Source organism: Marmota monax, unplaced genomic scaffold, assembly GCF_021218885.2.
Source record: "Marmota monax isolate L192 unplaced genomic scaffold, Marmota_monax_Labrador192_F-V1.1 WCK01_AAM20220418_F8-fsc00916, whole genome shotgun sequence".
NCBI classification, from domain to species: Eukaryota; Metazoa; Chordata; class Mammalia; order Rodentia; family Sciuridae; genus Marmota; species Marmota monax.
Window position 1 is genome coordinate 102,617 of NW_026692086.1, and position 13,778 is coordinate 116,394.

Genomic DNA, 13,778 nt, shown 5'->3' on the forward strand with positions numbered 1-13,778 from the left:
ATGACACAGTGAGGTGGGTGTGATTTTCTTCGTTCAGTCCATGGCATAATGGCTTTAGAGTTAGGGGAAGGCATACATGATGGCTTTTTTAGAAAGCAGCCTGCGGTTGCTCCAAACCCTAGGATTCTCCTGTTTCCATATCTAAATCCCCTCCCCCCCAGCTCCCACTCTTCATACATGAAGGCGGATATCCAAGTGCTCCTTGGGATTTCCCCTCCGTACTTGGGTCCACTCTATTTCATCCACACTCCTTCCTGCTCTCCTCTCCTGCAGAGCCTTCCATGGTTGGGCCCCCCACTCCCTGGCCGCTGCTCTCCTTCCTCATGCCTTTACCCCAAGCATGACTGAGGATCTCTGGTTGTTTCCAAGATTTCCCAACCACAAACTGTTGAGTGAGAGAAGATTTTGCAAGTATTTTATAGGTAGTTATTGCACAGAAATGTTAAGATTGGAGAAGGGGCTTCAGCCTAGCTGGAGCTCCCCAGCCAGCCGGCCTCCCTTGTCCACCTCCCTCACGTCGCCTCACTCTCGTTCCTTTGGAACCCAAACTACTACTTTCATTTTTAATCTTCACGGCCCAAGCCTCCCTTGGCCCTGATTCTAAGTGGAAATACAAAGAGCCCTTTCATTTTTGGAAATGTAGAGCTATTTAGCTTTTTAATTTTTTCTTGTCTTATACTGCACTCAGGCGTCCCTCCTTACAAGAAAAAAATAGCCAGTAAAGTGTTTTCTCAAAAGAGTAGTTTCCATTCCCCTAGAACACAAAAGTGATTGCTTTATGTACTATATTAAACTTCACCTCATCTCTGTGGTCAAAAATACGTACTTTTGAAAACCAGGCAAACAACACATTTATTATAAATAAAAATGTCATAAGTTATCAAAAGTAAATGATTAAAGATGGGACGTGGCTGGCCTGAGATCAAAGTGAGGTGAGTGGGTTTGCAGAGTGAAACTGAAGGTAGATCCTGTCCTGGTTTGATATTTGGATATTGTGTTAATCATGGATTTGGAGCACTGATTTTAGTTTTTTAAAAATATTTCATCATATTTTGTCTTGAGTGTGGATTTTTTGGGGGGTACTTAAGTTTCTACCCACAGCAGTGTCTCTCTCATCTCACCTGTTATCAGATGTACCTATCCTGATAAAAATGATTTTACTGTAACAAGGTGTCGTTTCTTTTTTCAATCCTGAGACTGTAGGTATTATTTTGGAATCGAGCTGCATTCACCCAGAATTAGGAGCACATTCAGGGGAGCGTTCAGGTGGAGAAACAGTGGGGCACCCACAGGATCCACCAGCAAGGACCTACCCTGGGCAAGGGTGTCAGGCTCAGCAGTGTCTGGCTGCTGCCCTGTCTTGGTCTCTCCTTTGGACCTTGGCTCCCTCTTCCTCTGTCCCCTGTTTTACTGATGTCATTTCCTGTGTCTCTGGTGAGAACCTGCTTTCCCACTCTTGACCTTATCACCCTCCATCTACACGGCAGGAAACACTGTCCAACTCAACTGCGCCCTTCTGTTCATAATCACTTATGCAGCAAGGCCTCCCCTCAATGACCAGTGCATAAAAGGACAAAGTCCACACACAGAGACCTGTTGGCCTGAGAGAATTAGAGTGTTACCTGTACGTGCACCAGGCCCAGCTGAGCAAAAGCAGGACCCAAGGGCAGGGTGCGGAGAGCAGAGGTGCAAGGGTGCTGCTCTGGCTTCCAGAGCCAGCGGGTTTGAGTGGGGACAGAGGGATTGGGCTGTTTTCATAGTAGGTCAGGGCATGAAGGGGAGGGGGGCAGGAAGAGCAAAGCACGCAGTGTCACTGGGGAAGATGGGGGTATCATGGAGACAGATGCACTCAGGGGTCCCTGGAAAGACACAGAAGCCCCCTGCACTGTCCTGATTGTCAGTATGCAGAGCTTAACAGCGTGTCCCCAGGACATGACTACGGGTCGGTCGGGTCACCATATCACTAGAAGGCAAGGTTCTGAACACATACTTTAATGTGGCTGGGGTTGGAAGAGGTCTGGTCCACTTCTGTTGCTGTGGTCTCTGGGCCTCCTCACTTTACCCGACAGCATTTGGGCCCTGATATGCCGCAGGTGCCGATCTTCTTCAGATGTCCACGGCAGGCAGCCTTACACAATCCTCCATTCCTGAGGCAGCTGACAGGATTGCTGATATATTTAGGAAAAACTGAAAGAAAACAAAGGGCAAAGGAGTGTCAGCACGGAGGCCCTGTGTTGAAGGACAGGAGCCCACGCCCATCAGCAGAGTGAGTCAGGCAGGTTTCCTTCCCGCCCAGTTCTTCCTCAGGATCACACCACTTGACTCCAGGCTGTTTGAGTCTGTTCTGATCCTCCAGCTGAAATGTTGAGGCTCTGACCTGGGGAGCCTGCTGGGGGCCCCCAGATGGGGTCAGGCAGGCACGGCCGGAAGACCTGGGCCCAGTGGGCACACCACAGTTAGCAGCCTCAGCCTCAGAGAGACTCCATCTGCTTCTACCTAGGCCAGTAGTGTTAGGCTCAGGTAAGGCAGGAAGGTCCCCATTTTCAACCTTTGTTTTCCATGTCAGTTAATTTATTAAGTATCTGAACTGAAGGGAGAAAAAGATGCAGCTCAGAGAGTAGAACTTGTTCAATGAGAACTTGACGCCAAAGTAACTGACAGTTGACAACAAAACAGTAAAAATAAACCTGTGTCCTTGTTTCTAAGATCTAAAACCTGGTCTTACTCTCATGCCTTCTTCCTTCCTTCCACCCTTCCGGATCTATTCCAAGACAGAATACAGCTTTGACCCTGCTCTCTCAGAATCCCGCTGTTCCACTGTAACCCAGAACTCACAAACGGGATTCATAAAATGAGGGGTGTTTTCAACATCATTTCTATCAGATTTGTTGACTCAGATCTTGCCTCATTTTCTTCTCTCTGTCCCTCCTCTCCACCTGCCTCTCTTCCCTGTTCATTCTTTTTTATTCTATTTTCACAGTATCAAGAAAAAATAAATGTTGGGCACACAGTTGAGAGAGCTACTTCCAAGAGCTGCACCTGCACTGGGCCAGGGCAGCCCTGTATGTCGAAGGGCATGTCGTCCGGGGCCTCCTGTCTGAAAAGACCAGGGCCCAGGAGGTTCCTAAACCACAAACCCACAGAATTAATTTCTGGGATTATCTAGGTACCGAAAAACTCTACTCTTTCATGTAAAGATTTATAAAACGGTGTCCTCTGCTTCCTTCTTTGGCTAAAAGCAAGATATCTGAATTTGATTAAAAAAACAACTTGTGGCCTTAGGGAGGCTTCCCTGGTCTCAGCAGTGCTAGCTCGAGGACCAACGAAGGGTCTGGATTTACCAGCCGCAGAGCTGCTTGGAAATGGCTGTGAGTGGAACCCTGTGGTTCTTCAACTCCTTTCCAGTTGTAGGAAATGGTCTTGATTCTGTTACGTAATTCATACAAGCTACTTGGCCCAAAAACTGTGCTTAGAACAGAGAAAGATGAGAGGAAAGGAGAGGAAGGGAGGAGAGGAGATAGAGAATCAAGAGGGAAGAAGAAGGAGAGAGAGAGTAAGAGAAGGAGAAAGAGAAGGAGGAGGGGCAGAAACGGGCAGAAGGAGGGAGAGAGGAAGAAAGACCGAAGGGACAGGGTGGAGGACCGGGAAGGAGAGAGACTTCCTGCCTTCTCTGTGTCCCCTCCTCTTCCCCGTGGCCCATCTCACCTGGAGAAGGCAGCAGGAACACCAAGAGGAACGCGAGGAGGAGGAACCGGATCCTCATGGCGAGGCTGGTGGACCCACAGCAGACGCTGCTGAGAGCGCCCAGCGCTTGGCCTTATAAAGGTCCGGGCTCCCGGTTCCTGGAAATTATACAATTTGTTACTGGCTCTGGTCCTTGTAATTGCCGGGATTAAAATGACATCTTTCCTGGTGTGTCAGAGGAATAGCCCTTAGGGAATAAGGCACACCCAGTTGTCCTGATGCAAATCAGGATGTGGGAAACCCCAGGGAATTGTCCTCCACCCTTGCAACCAAGAGCTGCTGCTGCCTACTCCTTTAGGTCCCTGGATGGAGGGGGTCCGGAGCTGGGCCTGCCTCACAGGGCACAGATGGGCTTGAGCCCTAGAGGTCACCTGCCTGCTCCATGGAGTGTGAAGTCTACCCACTTTCTGTTTCCTGATAGTCTGTGGACAGTCTGAGGCCACAGTAGGAATGAATTCCACCTCCTTCTATCCATCCCTGGGCATGGTCAGGTCCTATGATGAAATAGAATAGAGTGTGCTGAACCCAGAGTTCCCAGGGGTGGGCAGGAGGGTGTCAGGGCTTCAGGAAGAGACAAGGGAGCCCTGTTGTCCCAGGTCATCACAGGACAGTGAGATCCACATGAGACATCTCCTGAAAGTCCCCATCTACCCGGGAAGACGGGCACTGACTCAGGTGGGTGTGTGTTTCACTCCACAGAGGCAGACAGGGAGGACAGCATTGTGTCTGGGCTCTCCCTGGTCCAGGGTGACATTTCAATCCATGCAATGGTCAACGCAGGATGGTTGGCACATCCATCCAAACACTGATCATCTCTCTGCGTTGGGAACGTCTTCGAGCTGTTTTGAAGTGTGGAGTGTGAAGTCTACCCACTTTCTGTTGTTGTCTTCTCCAGCGACTCTCCTGGGAACAGGACACAAGGACTCACTTGTCCTATCTGTATTTTGTCCCTGCTATTCGACCTCTCTCTCTTCCCCTCCCCGTCCCTGTCCCAGCCTCTAGTCACCTCTGTCTTATTCCCTAATTCGAGGTGTTTTGAGAGGACGCTGGTGACAATGCTGTGTTGGCAAGAAGTGATGACTTCTGGATCATGTGAGACAGAGGCCTGGGTTGGGACGCTGGTGAAGCCGTGAAGGAGGTCCCATCAATGCTCAGGCTCTGGTCACCACAACAGCACGCCCCTCCTCTGGACTGTGTAGAGAAGCATGTCACTCACTCAACACTCAGAGTATTTCTTCCAGGCTAAGGAAGCGTACGGAAAACACTGAATAAAAAAAAAAAATTAAAAATCTTGAATATGCTTAGCCTGAATTGTTTATTTTTTAAAAAAAATGTTTGATGAGCTGAGAGCAGTGGCGCACACCTGTAATCCCAGTGGCTCAGGAGGGTGAGGATCATGAGTTCAAAGCCAGCTTCAGCAACAATGAGGCACTAAGCAACTCAGTGAGACCCTGTCTCTAAATAAAATACAAAATAGGGCTGGGGATGTGACGCAGTGGTCAAGTGACCCCGAGTTCAATCCCTGGTACCCTCCCAATATATCCATATATATATATTAGATGTATCTCTCTTAGTTTTTTGATGACAAGAGGCAAACATCATGTGTTGGTCAGTTTTCTGTCACTGTGAAAAAATATGTGAGAGACTCAAAAGGAAGAAAGGTTTATTTGACTCACAATTTCAGAGGCTTTGGTCTGTGGTTGATGGCTCCATCATTTGGGGGACTGTCTTGAGGTGGAATGTCATGGCAGGAGAAGCAGAGGGGAGGGGCAGGTCCTAATATCTCCTTCAAGGTCATGGCTCCAATGACCTGACTTCTGCTAGACCCCAGCTCCTAAAAGTTCCACCACCTCATAACAGTACATCAGGCTGGGGACCAAGCACATGACGTCCGGGGGACACTTAATTAAGATCCAACTCATAACACATCGTGGTACAGCACCTGATTCTCTCAGCATGCACTTCTTAAGAACAAGGGAAAATTCTCACCTGAATCCCTATACCATTTACACATGTGAGAGAATAATTCCTAATCTCATTTAGTATCTAATCATTATTTGCATTTCCCCTAGGGGTTTTGTATCTATTGATATTTTTTCCTAGTCTATTTTTAATCTAGAGTCACACATTGAGTTAGATGGTTCCCCCCCCCCCCCCGTGTATTTTTCTTTCTTTTTTGAGCGGCAGTCTTATAGAATGCCATAATACTTAGGAAGGGGCTTCACTGGGCTCTGAGGTTGAGGAAGTTAATGGCTGCCATCTTTTTCCTGTTTGGCATTAATCCTATTCACCCTTTTCTAGTGAGTCATGTGCTTGCAATTATTACAAACATAGCTCACTGACATTTAAAAGTCCACCTGTACAAAAGTGTGATTTCCCACTTGTGTCCCAACCCCAGAGAACCACCAGTAGCATTTTGTCTGCTTACTTTCTGTTCTGCCTAGATCTCTGTGCAATTGTGAAGACCTACTGGAGAAGGAGGAAAAGTTGATCTGAAGTAGGGAAACCACTGAGAGACACATCACCCTGTGTCCCTGGGGAAGAGTACCCTTCAGGGTCTCCAGGACAGCTGCATCAGGGGGTGCTGTGTTCCCACCAGGGGTTCCTGTGACTGACAGCACCTGGTGCCAGATGCCTCCTTTGCGGCTGTGCTGCTACCTTGGTGATGAAGCTCATTTGATAGAGACCCCAGCTCAGTAAGGCACTCTCAAAGGCAGGATCACTTCCTGGCCTTGACCTGTAAGACCACAGGCCAGCACAAACATGGCTCCCTCACCAAAAGCCAGAGATGGAGCGACTATGGGGCCTGGGGAAGTGTCGAGTTTAGGTGGAGTCTAACTGATTGCTTATCTAAGCTCAAGAAGAAGCCAGGCTGGGTGTGCAATGGTAACCATCCAGCCTGGGCTGAGAAGTACAGTTGTGTCTTGCTCCTTAAAGGAGAGATAAGTGCTGCACCCACAAAGCTCTTCCCTAAACCGAAGGGGGAGCTGAGGCTGTTCCTCCCAGGCAGAGGGGCTCAGGGCCCCAGGAGGGAGTGCAGCTCCATTCCAGTTGGCAGGCTTTCAAAAGCAAATTCTCTCACCTCTATGACTGGTTGATCTAGATTTATGTTTCAAAATAGCTTCATCTCAACATTGTTACAGCTGTCAGATCCTCTTTACTCCAGCACAGTTGTATTAGCAGATTCTTCTCAAAATTAAAAATAATAATAACAACAACAACGTTGCTCAAAGTATAAATGCTGATGACCTAATAAATGAGTTTTCAGGAAAGCCGGCCAGGAAAATTATATTATCAATCAAGATACTACTTTATTAATATAAAGTAGTATTTGTTGTAGTAAAATTACGACACCAAAATATTCGTTTCAATTTTCAGTTTCTGTTATCGTTCCTCTATAATGGGAGTCCTATTTCATTCTGCAAATTACATTTTTGAAGGAAAACGCTTGACATCCTCCTCTAACATCACTTTCTTTTGTGCATTTTCATTTTGCTCGGAGCTTTGCCAGTTCTATAGCTCTTATGGCCACATTCAGACACAATATGCCATTCATCCCTCCTCCGTGCACCTGCCAGGTAGGCACGGCTCAGCTGTACAGATGACAGTCCTGGGACTTGGAAAGGTGAAGGCCCGTGGTCACCTGGCTGCTAAGCCTCAGAGGTGGGATCAGAACTGAAAACCGCCATTCTTCCAAGTCCTCCTACGGACGTGCCTGGTGCAGATTAATGAAATCGCCCTGGCGTCCTGACCACTTCGCGCCTTCCTTCTCCCACAGCCCCTCGGCTAGAGTGACAGCTGCCTGCTGGACGCCAGCCTCCCCTGGTATTGCTGCCATCCTCTCCAGCCTCCTGAGCTGACGGGAGGGCTGAGAGCATGACAGGCCTTCTGAAGGCCAGGAACAACGGTGCGAGGTACTGCCACCTTGTGGCGATTCTTTGTATGTCATGTCAGCCATTCCCATTTTCCTGTTTGCCCCAAGCTATGTGCAAGCTTCATAAGCACCCCAGGTATATGCACGCCACCAAGGATTTTGTAATTATTTTTTCCTCTTAATGAACCTAATGAGAGTTCTAAAATTTTTATTCATCATCTCAAAGAATAAGCTTCATTTTTATTAAAAATTCTCTTTTGCGCGCCCATTTTCTTCCCACCTGCCTCTATTTGCTTTGTGTTTTAACATCTCATTTCTTAGAGGAAACTTAGACTGTCAACTAGGGAGTTTCTCTCCTTTCTACCTAAAATCACTTAATGCCATGAAATTCCCTCTAAGAAGCACCTCAGCTGCTCTCCCACAGACCTTGGAGTGTCCTGCTTTCCTTTTCGGTCACTGCAAAATGTTTCCTAATTTCTCTTGTGATTCCTTCTTGAATATTTAGAAGTAAGTTGATTAATTTCCAAATATTTGGGACCTTTTCCAGATATCTTTCTGTTATCAATAGCTTTGTAGGTTCCACTGTGTCCAGACACCATATTTTGTATGGTTTCAAACTGTTCTGCTTTTTGAGACTTGTTTCCTGGCTCAGGGTGGGCCGTACTGGGTGACTTTTAATGCATTCTACTGTTAGTGAGTGGAGTGTCCTATGAATTTCACAAAGGTCACACTCGGTGACACTGTCATTCAAGGCTTCTCTACTGTTATTCTGTCTGTTTTTCCATCCATTACAACGAAAAAAAATGTTGAAATATCCTGTTGCAATTCTTAATTTGTTTATTTATTCTCTCATTTCCACAATTTTTCTTAACAATTTCTATTAGATTCTATTAGATGTGTACTGATTATTTGCTTTTTTTTTTCCTGTGATTTAACCATTTTATCTTTAGAAAAAATACCCTCATTATCTCTGGTAATACACTGCTTGTTCTAAAGTCTGCTCTGATCTGTAATCAATTAACCAATAGATCAACCAATTAACCAATTAAACCAAGATTAATCAATTAACCAATGTTTTCTTTAGATTAATGTTTTTATATGTCTGGTTCTATCCTTTCTGCTTTGACCTAACTTTGTCCTTGTATTTGACATGCACAGTGGGTCTTTATTAGTGCCTACTAATTACACAGCACAATGGGTGTCATTGTGGCCTATTCTTCCTGATGGACAGCGTGCCTTTGGCTCTTGTTTCTCACCTGCTGCAATCTCTCCCTTCCTGAGGTGTCTGGAATGTGGGCAGCCTGCTCCTTCCATCTTGCAGAGACTCTCCTCCACGCCTGCATTTCCTGGTGCAGGACTTCCCGGGAGGGATTCCTGTGTCTTTTGGGTGTAGCTGACATAGTGGGGTCTTTGCTTTGGTTTGTGAAGCGATCCTGCTGGTGTGGAACTGGGGCCTCACACGGCTCCTGTGGACCCTGGTGGGAAGCGTGCTTGATCCTCTCTCTGAGCAATGTGTCTTCTCGAGCTGTTTGTAAGATGTTCTTTTTGTCACATTTAAAATACTCCGATTCTGATGTGCTTGGTGTGGCTGTCTTTGTTCATTCTGCTCCTATTTCTTTGAGTCCTCCCTTTGTGGGTCGCAGTCTCACCAGAGCTGGACAACAGCAGGCCATTGTTTCCTGTCTCCTCCTCTGGCTTCCTCTGACTCCAAGCACAGCCCGAGGCTGGGCTGGTGAGGTTTGCACTCAGCCCTCTGTTAAGGTTTTCCCAGTCTCTCCTTTTACTCTCACTCTGCTTCACTTTCTCATTTGTTGGTGCTAAAACAGATGCTGGCTTACTGATCCTTACCGTCACACACCATTTGTCCAGCTCAGTATATTTTAATTCAGATGTTTATTTTCATCTCTAGAAGCTCCGGGTTAGAGCAGCTGCAGAGGCTCCCTGGAGAGCTCCACGCAGCTGATGGCATCCCTCAGGGGAGACTGGAGGCCGGTGCTAGTGGGAGCCTGTGTGCCTCCAGCCCTGTGTGTGCCTCCAGCCCTGTGTGTGCCTGGACTTCATCTAAAACCTTGGGTGTTTCTGCTTTCCTGTGGCTGACTGAAGCCCCCTTCCCCAACAGCACCTGTGAGGAAGTTCTGCCCTGCAGAAGGGGTCTTGTGCCCATAGTTATGACCTCAGTCTCCACCCGGCTGCACTGCTGGGCAGGGTGAGGCCCCTCCTGGCACCTGCAGGCCCTGCCCAGTAGCAGGTCGGCCAGTCATAAGCTCCTCTTGCTTCCTTCTGCCTGCAGTCACGTCCCCCACTGGATGGTGCCTGTCCTCACCTTCTGTCTGGCCCCTTCTTGTGGACTGTTGGAGGGCACTCAGCAATGCTTCCTGGATGGATGGTGGGTGGGGTGTGGGCTGCTCCAGGGGTCTTCATTCCCCTATCCCTGAGAGCCCAGTAGTCTTGCTGTTCCACCATAGTGCTTAGCCTGGGGGACTGGGGTCAGGGAGGACAGACCATCACTCCAGATGCTGGATCCTTAAACAGTGGATGATCCAAAGCTCATGAATGGACGTTGGTCCAGCCAGTGCTGGCCGAGCAGCCCCCATGCTCAGGGCGCTTTACCAACAGTCCTACCACCCGCGTGGGGACCCACAGTGTGCAAATGGACCGGGGGAGACACCGAGCGACCTTCAGAGGCAGCACTCACGTCAGAGCCCGGGGTGCAGCAGGCGGGAGGAGACAGACACGGGCGGCTAGCGTTTGGAGACAGGTGGGAGCAGTGAGCTGATGCCAGTTCTGAGGCCCACAGCTCAGAGGCCTGGGCAGCAGGAAAGCAAAGGGTATACTAAAGGAGGCTCAGGGTCCCCGTCTCTGAGGAGAAACTTTCTGGAAGGATTTGGATTGGTGCCTGAGGGATGCATTAAGGTTTTAGAGGTGGCTTCAGAGAGATGAAGTCCTGGGAAGAAGGACGGTAAAGCCCAGGAGTATGGAGGATGAGGGAGCAAAGGAATGTTCCAGAAAGAGTCCAGTGTTGCCGAGTTCCAAAACCCACGAAAATCAAACACGGTGCAGAAGCTGATGTATTTAATGGAAGGTGTCATTAGCCTCTCTCAGTTGCCTGCTTGGTATCAACTTCCACAAAACCAGAGTGTTCAAAAAAAAAAAATCAAGCTTCTAAATTTTTGAAAAAAAATTTAAATTTGGTTTTAGCTTTATAAACTTGAAGGAGGGATCGCCCCAACATTCTCCTCACGTCTGATCCCTATTTCTTTTTGCGGCAGCATTTCCGACCCCGGAGAGAGCAGCGGCCTATCTGCTCCTCCTTGGGGAGGCAGCCCAGCACGGCGCACCGGCCACCCCGTATTCTGCAATAGTACCTCTGTACTGCGCTGATGATCCCGCTGTGACCTGCAAAGGAAAAATAGAAGGTATAGGGGGCTCTAGGAGGGGTCCTGGGACAAATTCCAGGCTTCAGGAGTTCCTCAGTCACTCACTCGCTGCCTTCCAGGGTTCTATTTCCTTCCCTGCTTGGCTATAAAATTAAGAGTGAAGGGAAGGCGGAGCCCAGCAGGCAGTAGTCAATGTCCCCTGGGGGGAAACTGCAGATCTCTGTGGGTGCAGTGTCCTGGGCCCACCCCCTCTGACCACTAAGCTTAGTGAACCAGAAGCCTCTGCTTCTGCTCACAGAACCAGCCCAGGTTTCCTCCGAGGCTGAAATTGAGTAGCACTTTCCCACATCTCCTTACCAGTCCTCCCACCAGGAGGCGGGTGAAGAGGTGCTATTAGCAGAGGGAGCAGGAGCAGGAGCCTGCTGTGAGGCTGGCCCTGACTGGTCAGCTGCCAAAGACAATTCCCCTGGTCCCACCCAGGGAATGTTGGAGAATGGAGAGGCCTGGATGCGCTGACACTGCTCCTCTCAGCCCCTCTTTCCCACCTGACTTACCTGGAACGGGCATCAGGAACAAGAGGAGCAACACGCCCAGCAGGTACAGGATCCGCATGGCTGACCGGCTTCGCAGCAGGCTGAGGCTGGACTGAAAGGTGCACGGGTTCACGTTTATAAAGAGGTGAGCCATGGCTGCAATTCTTGTAATGTCACAGTGATGACAAGATGACGTACTTCCCGATGTGTCATCTCTCTCTCTGCACAGGTCACACCCACTCACCCAGGAGCTGGTACCAGCCTGATAAGCTTGCTATGGACATGGGGACAGCTGCTGTCCTCCAGGCTCAGGGGCCTGGTCATGACTGGCTGGAGCCGGCTGTGGGTACAGGCGGGGCTGGTGTGGGCAGGACCTGTCTTCTCCTGGGAGTGGTGCCAGGGTTCCTGGTTTGGGGTCGACCTATCTGCACTGTGGTACTTTTTAATTTCCTGCATCTTCTTAAAAGACAGAGAGTCTGAGGCCCTCCTGGGAACCAGATCAATCCAGCTCTGGACGTTCTCAGATCTGGGGGGTAGGACTGGCCTCAGGTGGTGAGGAAAGAAGAAATATTCTTTTATTTGTTCTTTCTAGATGATAGGATATATTTTGACATATCATACATACATAGAATATAACTTCCTATTTTTGTGGCTGTCCGTGATATGGAGTTTCACTGGTAGTGTGTTCATATATGAACATAGGAAAGTTATATCCGATTCATTCTGTCTTTTCTATTCCCACCCCTCTCCCTTCCCTTCATTCCTCTTTGTCTAATCCAGTGAACTTCTATCCCCCCATACCACTTATTGTGAGTTAGCATCCACATATCAGAGAGAACATTTGGCCTTTGTTTTTTGGGGGATTGGTTTATTTCACTTAGGGTGATAGTTTCCAATTCTATTGATTTACCTGCAAATGCCACAATTTCATTCTTCTATATGGCTGAGTAATGATCCATTTGGGTATATATACCATATTTTCTTTTTCCATTTATCATAGTTTAGCTATTGTGAATTGAACTGCTATAAACATTGATGTGGCTCTATTACTATAGTATGCTGATTTTAAGTCCTTGGGTATATGCCAACGAGTGGGATAAGTGGGCAAAGGGTGGTTCACAAATGAACTGTGCTGAAGAGCCCCTGCCTTCACCCCTTATGGTGCTACAGAGAGTAAAGCACATCTCGTACTTCATCATGGTTGTGAAACTACCCAAATTTATAAGGAAGGTGTTTTATCTCACTTCCTCGGAAGGACAATGCTGTGATAATGTTGAATAGCTGCCTCTCTTTCCTGGGGAGGAGAGTCCCTGTGCTATTCTTGGCTCAGGAGCTTTCAAAAACGTCCAGGGATCAGATGATTTTCACTGGGTATGAAGTCAGAGTTTGAGGGGAAAATTTCTTCTTCTTTTTTTAGCTATTAGACCTAAATGTTGAGGAGTCTAAGCAGTGGGTTGTGTCTGCCAATTGCCTATTTAGTTGGGAGCTGAAGCCATCCTGTTGCCTGGCTGCCATCCCAGTGGACCCACCGCGGCTCTGGGTGTGAGGTCCAGGAGTGTGTTAGGATACTGGTGCACCCAGCAGATTCAGTGAGCAACCCCGAGCATCTCTTACAGGTGAAGACCAGCACGCGTGTTCAGTGTGGGTGAGAGACCCACAGGCTGAGACTCAGGGGCAAGTCCTGGTTTCTCCTCTCCAGGGGCTCCAGGTAGCTTCTGCAGACGGGCAGACAGTCAGATAACAAAGGGTGGGGCAGAGGGTCATGGCGAGGGTTTAGGCACAGGGCTGCACAGATGGAGGGAAAAGGAGGCTCGTGCTGAAGAGTGGATTTTAATCAGCAGATGTAAGAGGACTTTGGGGGTGTAGACACTTTATCATTTAAAAACCTAACTTTGCTCTTACGTTCAGGGTTGGAGCAAACAATTGGAGATGCTTTGAAATGGAAGGAGCAGGTGACTGTGGGGTGGGATGGGTGCTGATTTTGTAGTCTTACTATGTTTTACACAGGGTGCGGCTGGGTGTGGCACAAGATCTAACCAGCTCCTGGCTCAGAGTGCAGGGCCAGAGTCATCAGACCGTCACATCACTGCAGGGACCAGACCTCCACAGGCCAACCCGTGGTTGAACAAGTTTCTTTGAAGACTGGGCGGGGAGAAGGCGCTTCTAGGGCGACACCACTGCTTCATAAAAGCTTCTTAGGAAATAAAAATGGCCTTTCTTTTCCCTTTGGCTCCTCCGGCAGCTGCTGGA

At 48.4% G+C, this 13,778-nt stretch overlaps 1 protein-coding gene across 2 annotated transcripts; it reads right to left on the bottom strand.

The window, feature by feature from the left end:
• Positions 1 to 1,998: 1,998 nt before the first annotated feature.
• LOC124104006 (beta-defensin 103A-like) lies at positions 1,999 to 11,848 on the bottom strand. Of its 2 annotated transcripts, XR_006855354.2 has the most exons (3): positions 11,550 to 11,654; positions 3,706 to 3,842; positions 1,999 to 2,187 (listed from the first exon to the last, which is right to left on the bottom strand). XR_006855354.2 is itself a non-coding variant. In XM_046460669.2 (2 exons), exons 1-2 carry the CDS (start codon positions 11,680 to 11,682, stop codon positions 10,869 to 10,871), a joined length of 279 nt encoding a protein of 92 aa, XP_046316625.1. In that variant the 5' UTR covers positions 11,683 to 11,848; the 3' UTR covers positions 8,439 to 10,868. The 2 variants fall into 2 exon arrangements, 1 of the variants encoding a protein (XP_046316625.1); XM_046460669.2 differs by lacking the exons at positions 1,999 to 2,187; positions 3,706 to 3,842 and adding an exon at positions 8,439 to 11,014 and having other exon boundaries at positions 11,550 to 11,848.
• Between the last annotated feature and the right edge of the window lie 1,930 nt (positions 11,849 to 13,778).